At 31.3% G+C, this 11,751-nt stretch overlaps 2 protein-coding genes across 2 annotated transcripts in view; both read left to right on the top strand.

The window, feature by feature from the left end:
• Window positions 1-3,434, top strand: part of LOC102588939 (probable LRR receptor-like serine/threonine-protein kinase At1g07650) — a 23,394-nt gene extending 19,960 nt beyond the window's left edge. The window contains exon 25 of the mRNA XM_015313764.1: window positions 2,994-3,434. Coding sequence (XP_015169250.1) covers window positions 2,994-3,306 — 313 coding nt within the window. The 3' untranslated portion in view covers window positions 3,307-3,434. The remainder of the gene's footprint in view (window positions 1-2,993) is intronic.
• Window positions 1-6,421, top strand: part of LOC102580220 (probable LRR receptor-like serine/threonine-protein kinase RFK1) — a 41,828-nt gene extending 35,407 nt beyond the window's left edge. The window contains exons 19-21 of the mRNA XM_015313772.1: window positions 4,945-5,085; window positions 5,557-5,693; window positions 5,848-6,421. Of these exons, the coding sequence (XP_015169258.1) occupies window positions 4,945-5,085; window positions 5,557-5,693; window positions 5,848-6,207 (638 nt within the window). The 3' untranslated portion in view covers window positions 6,208-6,421. The remainder of the gene's footprint in view (window positions 1-4,944; window positions 5,086-5,556; window positions 5,694-5,847) is intronic.
• Window positions 6,422-11,751: the final 5,330 nt, after the last annotated feature.

Here is an 11,751-nt window from a genome sequence, read left to right as displayed (position 1 = left end):
CAGAATGATTTTTAATCCGAGTCCACAGAAACCACTGTGTTTCCTTAAGAAATTTAATCCCCTCACTGTACCCGAGGTTGCAGATTAATTTCTCCCAAGATAAAACGGATTAACCTGTTAAAGAAGTAGCGGTACCTCAAACTTCAATAACTTCAGCGAACGCAAGAACAGCAACAAGAGCACACACAGACTCAGTCGATCGACAATTTTATTTATGAGAGAAAATGTATGCAGAGAGGAAATTTTTTTCAGTGTTTGAAAAAACGAAAAAGACCTCTTATTTATAGCCATTTGCAGCAAGGAACGCGTCTGTTCAGAAAAATCTGTTCAGACCCGTTTTTTTCAGAACATTGTGTCCTTTGGGAAAAGTAACGATTTTTCGGAAGGAAAACCGTTTGGAAAAGTAACGACTTTTCGGAAAGTAACGACTTTTCGGAAGGATTACCGTTACACGTGAATTTCAAAATAAATTCAGTTGCGCCAAATTAATTCTGTTAGTTAACTAACATTCTGAATTAATTTATAAGAGAAAGGAAATGATTTAACAAGATTGATTAAGCCTTTTCAAGGTCAATTTTCATGATGAGGTTACCAAGCTTTCCTTTCATTTTCTTTAAGTGGTTAATGATTTCTTGTACGATGATAGCGTTATCAGTAGGTTGTCTATTTTTTAGGAAGCTCGTCTGATGGGGCCCTATCAATTTGTCCATTATCAGTCTTAGTCTTTTAGAGATGATTTTGGTTATGATTTTGTAAGAAGTGTTGCAGAGGCTGATAGGACGAAAGTTTTTTAAAGTTGTAGCATTTTTACATTTTGGAATCAAGCATACATGTGTGTAGTTTATGTCTTCAGGAATACGTTCTTCCTTGAAGATCTTTTTACAGAATAAGATCACCGAGGCCCCTACAATATTCCAGTAATTTTGATAAAAGAAGGGGTGAAGTGCATCTGGTCCCGGAGCTTTGAAGGGTTGAAAAGATCTCACAGCATCAAGGATTTCCCCCTCTGTTGGTTCTTTTCCTAAGTATTGGCTATCATTCGGAGAAAGACTGGTTTTTCCATAAACCAGTGGGTGGTTGCTAGATTTTATATTACTAGAATTAAATAAAATTTTAAAATAGTCAGCGGTATGCTGAATAATGAGGTTCTGGTCATATATCCAGGAGTCATCATCTAGTTGTAATGATAAAATCTTATTTCTCCTTCTACGATTTAAGGTGGATGTGTGAAAGAATTTTGTATTAGCATCGCCCTCATTTAACCAATTTATTCTAGATTTTAGTTTCCAAAACTCCTCTTCCATTTTCAGAATAGTATTATATTCTTGTATAAGATTTTGCTCGAGGTTTATTAGGAAGTGACTTTCAGGATAATTTTCAGATTTTTGTATACCTTGTGAGTGACTTCTTCTTATGAGCTTATTCTTCCTATACAAGATATTACCAAATGTATCTCTATTCCAAATAGTGACATCTCTTTCAAACTTGTTAATTGAGATTAGGATTATTATTCCAAACATTTTGAATATTATTAACAAGTTCAGGGACATAGATTCGAATCTAAAAATGCGTTCCTTTTTAAAGTTGACATTTTTTAAGAGACTAAGTAATAACGGACAATGGTCTGAGTGAGTTCTGGGGAGATGGTCATCCTCTTATTACTGCACTTGTTCATATTTGCTCATCACCTTCAGCTTACTCCTAATTATTTGCGAAGCACAAAATGGTCGCCGCCTTTTACCTGAAGAAGAAAGTAATGCCTGTGTCTCATAAGCATATAAATTAGAGTTTGAATTTTTTGTTGTAAAACTATGCAAATTTTATGATTTTGCAGAGAATGCTCTGAGTTAGGGAAAAGTGATTGGGATTTTGATGTGATGAGAGCAGGGAGTTGGACTATACCAGGAACGGATGATTTGTCAGTGTATGTGAGCAATATTTTCCTTAATGAGCCTTTTCCCTTTTCCTGTTATACAAGTTGTGTCCAATCCACCTAAAACAAGACGTTTTGTGCATGTCTGACTCTCCTCTGGACTTTCTCTGTTTTCTTCTTTTCCTTCTTTCTACTAGCCTATTCTTTTTGAATGGGAGAGGTCAATGGCTTGTTGAATCTTGAATAAATGCAAACAACATACTTACTTCACTTTCGCTGAATGGACCAATGTTCATTCTTTCTTGAAACAAAATGATCTTTACAAACATGTCATTTTCTCAATCCTTTATCTAAACTTAATTAAGCCTTTATCTGGGATACCAACGTATCGTTGAATGACCACAAAGCAAAAAATGTATCTGATATCTCAGCTTTACATGACAGCTCACCTCTCCCCTTTATCTATGACTTACTTTTGACGTTGCTTAGCAAATGGAAACTACACTTCATTTCGCAGAAATAGTTTACAGAGACGACCAATCTTTCCAAAGAAGTTTTGGAAGACGAATATTTGATGTATACATACAGGTGAACCAGCATGTCAGAGAATTAGATACAGTAAAATGTCCAATTAGCTGCAGCTGACTTAGTTTAAATGTATGCACGACAAATTGAAGTTTAAAAAAGATTTTGATATTAAAAGACTAGCTAGCAGGAGGAGTAGATAAAGCTTTGAAAGAAAAGTTTAATGTAACAGTAAAAGATAAAACTGTACAAGTGCGCTTCCAGTATGCTGGGAAAGGAACTACATCAATCCCGAGTAGAGGACACTATGGTGCTTCAGTATCTGCCATCTCTCTGGAAGCTAGTAATACTCTGTCTTCACTTGAAATATCATCCTGATGAGAATGTCTGTCTTCTTGATTGGGTAAGAAACCAGCATCTCTTGGTATCAGTTCCATAAATAGTGAATCAGTTTGCTTGATGAGAACTTCATTGTGTGTTGATCAAGTAGACTTGGTAGTATTTCAAAAAGTATCTTTCACAAGTTTTCCCATCCAATATTGTTCTTCTTTCAGTCCCTGGTATTACAAAAAAAAGGTAAGTTTTTGGACCCAAGGTTAGGTTCCAATTACGACAAGAAGGAGGCATTGAGGATGATTAAAGTGGCCTTACAATGTACTAATCCATCTCCAGCACTAAGGCCAAACATGTCTGCAGTAGTGAACATGCTTGAAGGTCGTTTGAACGTTGATGAGTCTAACTTCGATTCAAGTGGCTACGATGATGAATTTAATTTTCAAGGTTTAAGAGACAAATATGATGAGATGCAAGTAACTTCTAGTGAAAACCAATCAGTCTTTTTTTCAACTGACACAAAGGGTACTGATCACTCTTCTTCTACCTTTCCTTCTACAGCTACCTCTAAATAAGTCTCCCTGTATGCTCAATGTTGTATTATATAAGACGAAAAAACTATGAAGAATGAAATGTTGATCATCCCGCGACATACTTTTCTTAATGTCATTTATTTTGTTTATAAAAGTTGTGTCTCTGGAAAGTGAGTTTTCCAAAAGTGTTGTCATATATGAAACATCCTCCCTTTCCTCTCTTCAAACTTCAAAGACATAAATTGTACTAATAGTGTGCATTTTCTGATAAGAAAATAGAAAGAGAAGATGACTTTTGGTGGGATGTCATGAACTCCTTGAACAACAACAACAACATAGCCAGTGTTATTCCATAAAGTGGGGTCTAGAGAGAGTAAAGTGTACCTAAATTTTATTTGTACCCACCAGAGAGGTCATTTTCGATAACTTGACAAATCATTAGACCGAATGAAATAATTTGAGTAAATTTTAATGGATAGCATACATTACCCCCCTTTTATCTTTTGAATCATCATATCATATCATATAAAATTTGAAAGAATCTGGACTCTTGGTCCAAAATCAATCAGTGGCCGCTGCTGTTGAGTTATAATCGAACTTTCAGAACTCACAGGAAACATTTTATGACACACAAATAGAGATAACATGCATAGCAGGAAAGAAGATTAATGAAAATAACTCCCAAAGGTAGGTTATCACAATTTTAATGAAATAAAGCTCGCCCAAAACAGCAAGATAGAATCAGAACGCTACTGAATTGCCGAGAAACATTACATAAAGAGAAATGATACACTAATCTGAACACGCTACTCAAGGCCAAATCCATGTCATATTGTGTAAACTAAACTCAAAAAGCTCCAACTAGGACACATACAATCAGAGTTTCTATGATAAAATGATTATTTGAAACTGAACTTTTTTTTGATAATGAAACTAAACTCACATTAAGACTAGAAAAAAAAAATCAAATAGGAAGGGAAAACCGAGATCGCCCAAGCTTTCAGCTATGATCAAACATAAACTAAGAATAAGAACAAACGAGACGAAGAGGAGTGATAGCACATTCCAGCAGCTAATAGACAGACATCTAAATTTTATTTTACTTTCTTTGAGTAATAAGAGAACCAAACTTCAGCAAACATACTACTCAAACAGGACACCCATATTTCAAATACACAGCAAGCTCGAAAGACTTGAGAAAGAAAACCGAATCTTACCCTTAACTGATAAAAAAGATATAGTAGCTATATATCCCCCAATCATTTGGTTCATTGGACATTCTCGAAATACATAAAACAGAGATGCCAACTTTACATATATACCCGTCCCGAGGCATATATTCTTATTCATCATTATGGTGCAATAAAAATGGAGAACTATATTCTTATTCATCATTTTGGTGCAATAATTAGCGCTTAAGGAAGTTTCTAAACATGGAGGAAAAATGAATTCACAGCATTTGGCAAGTGGAGATGCTAATAAGGCTTGTAAATGGATCCATAGCTTGGATCGAAGTCCTGATCTATGCTTGAGTTAGAGGATGGATCTGCAGATAGATGGATTTTATAAAGCATGCCGCTTCTTCAGTCTTTTAAATGAATGATGACCTGCATTTATGGTTCTGCTCACTTTGCTGCTCTGATTTACCCTTTTTTCATTTTCTTTTGGACTTTGGTACAGCTTTCAAGTTCTGTTCAAACAAGGACAGAAAGACCACAATAATTTATGTTATTGTTGGAGTTTTGGCTGCATGTATCACTTTTTTCCTACTGAGCATTCTTTGGTGGAAAGGCTGTCTATGTAGAGAAAGTAAAAGAAGAGGTGAGCTTGAAAAGTTTCTAAAATTGCAAATTTAAATAGTAGTTATTAATCTACTCTTCGGTGGATTTTGTTGAATGCAATCCATTGTATATTCGAAAGTAATCAAAATACAAACATGCATGATTAATCATATTGAAGGTCTTGAAATCCAAAGTCTTGTTTAATGTAATAGCTTAACACATTGATTGACCTAGGAGATTCATTATTTTATGAAAATCTAGGAGACTCATCATTATTGTATCAAATCTAGAAACACCTTAATTAATGCTTGTTACACATCTTCGTTGTATCAAATCTTACTGGTACATGAATTTTAAGAACAGTAGGTATTTGTGTAAGAGTTTAGGAGCAGTGGGGTTCACCATTTCAAGAAAAAGATAGCCATGTCAATGCTAATGCAATGATAAGAATTTATTTATCACAAGAGAACACAAAATTCTGTAACTCATATCTACCTTATTTTTTGGACAGATCTCAATGGTGTAGAGCTGCAGATGGTTTGTTTTACTCTGAAGCAAATAAAAACTGCCACTAAAAATTTTGATGTCAGTGGAAAGAACAACAATAACTACATGCCGAGCCACACTAGCATTTGTCTCTTAGATTGGGTATAAATCTGATCCCTGTTTGCTTGTTGTATCTCTCTTATCAAGGCTCAGCTTGAATGTTTCGATGGCAATATAAAGATCTTCCAATTCTTTCTTCATTTTTCACTCTTCCATTGAAATTACTGGCTGTGCCTGAAAAGCTACACTGTTACAGGCCTGTCACTTGCATCTAAGTGGGAGTATAGAGGAGCTCATAGATCAGAGATTGGGGTCTGATATTAATAAACAAGAAGTGGAAAAAATAGTAAAAGTGGCACTCTTGTGCACTAGTGCCACTCCCTCACTCAGGCCTATCATGTCCGAGGTAGTGTCTATGCTTGAAGGACGAATCGCTATTCCAGATGAAATTCCAGAGGCAAGTACTTATTCCAATGATCTGAGGTTTAAAGCCATGAAAGATTTCCATCAAGAGAGGCAAAATCAGAAGCTAATTCAAACCCAAACTCAAAACACCATAACTATTCGAACTGACATGGGCTCTTCTTCTGCATCTACAACTAATATGTTCGATTAAGTTCAGTTTCAAGATCAAACAGACACGTAATGTCATTTCATCCATGGTAAGTCTGACTCATTCTAACTTCTTGTGTTCTCGAGGGTGCTAGACCACCTCCATGTGTATTTATACTTGTAATTAAGCAATTTGTTCAATTTTTTTATAGCAGGCTTACTGTATAATGTAAATACATGTTTCAGTTTTGAGGCTAAGGATGCAACATTTTTTTCTTCTGCTGCTGCACTTTTGAAACATGACAACTTTTTGTTACAATTTTTTTCTCCACTATGTTTCTCGAACTCTCCAAAACTTTGTCAAATCCATCCGACACGCACTCGTTGATATTTTTAAAGTGTCCCGAGAAACATAATCTAAATTCTCATCTCTGATTACACCATCAATACCAGTTTTCCCATTGTCCCTTATAAACCTACCATCAGTACCAACATTTCAGTCAGTCATTAGAAGGTTTCTGCCATGTAACCAACCTCCATGTTTGAATAGGGATCTTGGTATAAAATTGAAAAGGAAAAAAAAGAGTCATAAGAAGAAAAAGATAAAATGCTTTTAGAATATTATTGGTCGTTTCGAACAACACATACATATCCAACCCAGTATAGTTCCACACGAAAAATAATATTACTCAACAAAAACTCAACTCACAAATAGAGCTAGAGTTCTATTTACGATAGAATGCACCAACTTTGGATCCCTCATCCTACCTACCTCTGCCCTGCCAGACAACATGGATTAGATTGGAGTAAACAAAACATGATGAACGTAAATAATAATTATTTAATACTAATATTATACTAATTATTTTGTTAACGTAAACAAAAAGATAACCAACTGAAGCAATATTTGATGATATGCATGTTTTAGCTATTTGTTTAACGAAAAGTCAAAGGTCTCCAATTGAAAAGTTTCAAACTGTTGTTTTATGAGTTTGATAGTTGCCAAATTTTTAAAAGACGAAATATATACTTTTTAAATTTCTGAATGCACTTATATTTTTAAGGAAAAAAGTGTTTGGTAAAAAAAAACAAGTATATTTAGGCAGGGTCTATTTTTTGATACGTAAAAGCTGTTTTAAAAAATTATCACTCAAATAGATACTACTGTTTTTTCAAAATATTTTTGATAATTTTTTTTTTTTAAAAAAAAGTTGATCTTGACCATTTGACACTATAATGATCTATTTATTATGCGAATTTAGCTAAGACCTTTTCTTTTATTTCGTAAAGATAATACACCTTCATTTTTCTTTAATATATAATAAATTAAAAATTAGTTTCTTTTTTAAAAATATGAAGACATGATTAATTTATATTTGAATGTTTAGTAGTTACATTTCATTTTATTATAAGTCCATGAGTTTTCCGTTTTTTAATATAATATATATTAAAAGGTAGTCTTTAAAATTGGTCTCTTGAAAATCATAGTCAGACATTCAAAACAGGCAACTCACAATACCAAAAAAAGAGAGAAATAATAAAAGTAAAAAAGCAAAAAGAGATGAAAGAACACAAGTTGAATAATAATTATAAACATGAACTAATGGGTCGTTTGGTACAAAAATAATAATGCAGGGATTACTAATGTTGGATTAGTAATGTATGGATTAATAGTGCAGGGATTAGTAATGCAGGGTTTATTTTTACCAAGTGTTTGGTTAGTTGGTTCCTACCCCATTTTGGAATTGGGTTAAAACTTTATAAAAAACTTCTTTCCAATTATACCCTTGAATTATTAGTAATTAGGTTAAGATAAATAATTGCCGGACAATATTATTTTTTATGGTCTTCTAACTAGCTATGAGAAGAACAATTTTTTTGTCATGTTTGCCTTTTTTTTTTCACTTAAATTATTTGAAGATAAATGCCTTTTTTTTCACTTAAATTATTTGAGGATAAATAATTGTCATCTTAGTAAATTTATTACTTACAAAATGTCAATTTTCAATTAAAAAAAAGATAAACTATCAATTTTTAAAATTGAAAAGACGTAAACAATAGTAAAACTAAATAAATCATCTACATTTACACATAAAAATTGCAAGTTATAATTTTAATATGTATGCAATTTTAAATTGTTCAAATACAAATAATTAGAAACCACACACAATATATATATATATATATATAGTTAATGCTAAGCAACTCACATTTCAAATATTATATTAATTTGTGTTGGATTTATGTAGTAACAAACAATTTTCTCTAAATAATTTGTAAGCTAATTTAGTTAAATAAATTTTATAGTACAAATATAAAACATAAAATCAAGAAAATAAATAAAATAATTTGAGGGATAATTTTATCTTTACATAGATTTATCCATGGTATTATATCCAATGCATTACTAATATCTCCAAATGGAAGGTATTAGTAATACACCCTATAATACCATGTAGGAGGTATAATTAATCCATGAATTAGTTATACATAGACCCAAATTCCTACCAAATATAGTACTAAATAATATCACACATAATACATGGATTATTTATTTTAATGCGGCCTACCAAATGACCCATTAATAGTGTCTTAATTAAGTAAGTTTAACTAAATGATGTAAAAGTAGGTACCAGCTGCCAACTGTCATGCTTATCTTATTTTAAAACAAAAAAATATATCTTCAGATATATTTTATCATAATAGTGTCATTAGTGTGAAACCAATTAGAACAATTTCTAGATTGGCTTCATGCATACTCCCTCCATTCATATTATTTGACTCTACTTGGCCTGTTTAGGATTAAATTAACTTTATTAATGATATTTTAGAATTCGAAATTTTATTATTAATAGTTCTTATTTAATACTATGAATTAGAATACCATAAAAAAAGTAATAAAATTATTTTGATTATATACATAAATAAAATAAAAAATATATTTTTGATATAACGGATTAAGTATAATGACACCTAGACTGTTATAATACTTCCTCTTTTTACCCACGTGCACCTTTTAATTTTGTGTCGGTATGACTTTTTTACATTTGTCAAAACAGGATAAAGGAAATATTTTATGAAAAAATAAGTGAATTTTTATTAATTTCTTCGTGTTCAATACTTAAATGAAAAATATTATCTAAAAAATATTGTACATAATTCAAATAAACATTATGAGGGTAGAGTGTGGGGTAGGGCCGGACGGGGACTATTGGGGGTGGGGGCATGAGAGGTTAAATGAGGGGGAGAGAATGTATCGAAATATCTTTTAAATTTAGAGAAAAGACATAAAGTGACACCTGAAGGTATTTTGAATTTTTAAAAAGACACCTTAATTTTGCGGATGTCCTATTACCCCACAAAACATGCACACTTTTAACACAATATGCATTCTCAATGCATGTGCGTGAGTCTCATCCCAATTAATAATATAATTACATATTTTTTCCAACCCATTTAGTAAAAATTGGATAAAATCTTGATCCATTCACATTTTAATCATGATCCACTTCATTTAACCTTAAACCCCTTTCAAATTTTCACTCTACTATCTCTCTCTCTTTGATGATCAAAACCCGAAGGGGTTGTTTGGCTTGAATATGAGTTATGTTGGGATTAGTTATGATGGGATAAGTTGTCATGAGATTATTTCTTATTGAGTGTTTGGTTGGTTGTATTCAAAATAATATATCTTGATAAATTTTAAGAACAAGTTGTTTGTTTACAAAAATTACCCTTCACTTTTATTTTAAACTTTTTTAAATTTTTTCTTTTGCGTAGCTTTTAGTTATTCATTTTTTAAAAATAAAAATTTTATTTTATTTAACTTAAATATTTTTGTTCATGTATTCCCATGATAAGTACCATGTGTATTTAAAAATATAACTTTTTTCTTATTTAGCTTAAAAATAGAACTTCCCTCTTAAGTTTATTAAAGAGAAGAAAATTTATGAGAAATCAAAATAAAATAAACATAAGAATTAGTCAAATAAATTCATAAATAAAAATTATATTTATATAGTATAATTTTTTAATAGAAAAATATGTATAATTATCATAAAGATAAGGAGTAGTAAATATTATTATACATGGTATTAAAAAAAAATGTAAATATACATAAATGTGAAAAATGATGTATAAAAATGATTTAAAGGGACATATTTGTCATTTACCTATTTTATCCCGGGATTACTATACCACCCAATATGAGGGATAACTTATCCCGGCACTAATTCATAATCCCAGGATAAGTTATCCCAAACTTCACAACCAAACACTCAATTAAGTGCCACTAAATATTTATCCCAGGACTATTTGTACCTATTCTTCACACCAAATGATCCCTAAGCATTTCAATAGTCACAGTAAATTAGTTTTGCGGTGATAATTTCAATTGATAAGCATTTCACGTCAAAACGAAGAAGTGAAGGCTCACATGTTAATTGCTTCTTGGTTTGAATGCAAATTTTGGTTAAAAAATATTTTTTTTATATAGTAGTGATTTTTTGAAAAATCATCTTTATAGTAATTTGTTGTTATTTTCTTCTTGTGCTATCTATTGTTCATGTGTATGTAGTGTTAACTTAGGACTGATTTGAGTTTGAATGTTTCTTCACTGATCTAGTTTTGAAATTTGTTTGCAATTACACTTTCGGGATTTACAAATTCGTTAATCTCATAACTTTTAAATAAAATAAAAAAAGAAGAAATTGAAGCTAGTAAAGCTAGATGAAAATTTCACTGAGAATGAAGAATTTTTTTTTTTGGTTGTTGATAGAAAGCTCTTCAACATATATCAATGGAGGTTTTGTAGAAGATGGGAATAGGTATTTTAATAAAGAAGAAAATTCAAATTGTCACTGCCATGTGGCATTTTTACATTGGTTTGGAAGTGTATTTTTACTCCTCCACGCGCCTACCAGATGTGAGAACATGACTGTTGTGAAAATGGGTCAAAAGTGTTTAATTACTGCGATTTGAAATAGTTCCATGGGGTAATAGGACGCCCGCAAATTTTAGGTGTCTTTTTTAAAATTTAGGACAACTTTAGGTGTCTTTTAATGTCTTTTCTCTTTAAATTTATGATCTTAATCATGTTACATTGGTTGTCCAAAAAAGAATAAAATATTTTAAAAAAAAATTAACATGGACTAAATAAAGAGTAAGATAAATCATTTGAAATGGAAGACTCCTATATAATACCTACGTGTTTCAATTTATATGGTGTCAAATAATTTAATTTTGATCATAAATTCAAGCATGAAAATGTTAAATTTTTTGAAATAAGATTTATACATTTGAATACTACGTAGAAAATATAGTAAGTCACAATAATTATAACTCAAATTATTTAAAAATATAATTAAAAAAAACTTATCTGAATCTTAAAATTTGAAATATGTTATATAAATTAAAACGAAAGGAGTAATACTTTAGTATTAATATTATCTGCCATGCCATGTGGGAACATTATTAGTATTAAATATGGGAGTAAAAGTAACTTTATGTCGAAGAAAAGAGCATTTTCATTTTAAATTCTCTTCTCATGCAGTTATGTACACTGTATTTTTGGGTCACAAAAACCATAAACAAACAAACTATTTTACTA

This window comes from Solanum tuberosum, unplaced genomic scaffold, assembly GCF_000226075.1.
Source record: "Solanum tuberosum cultivar DM 1-3 516 R44 unplaced genomic scaffold, SolTub_3.0 scf00265, whole genome shotgun sequence".
Classification (NCBI taxonomy): domain Eukaryota; kingdom Viridiplantae; phylum Streptophyta; class Magnoliopsida; order Solanales; family Solanaceae; genus Solanum; species Solanum tuberosum.
Note: the sequence above shows the minus strand (reverse complement) of the source record. Positions and strands in the feature narration are given on the sequence as shown.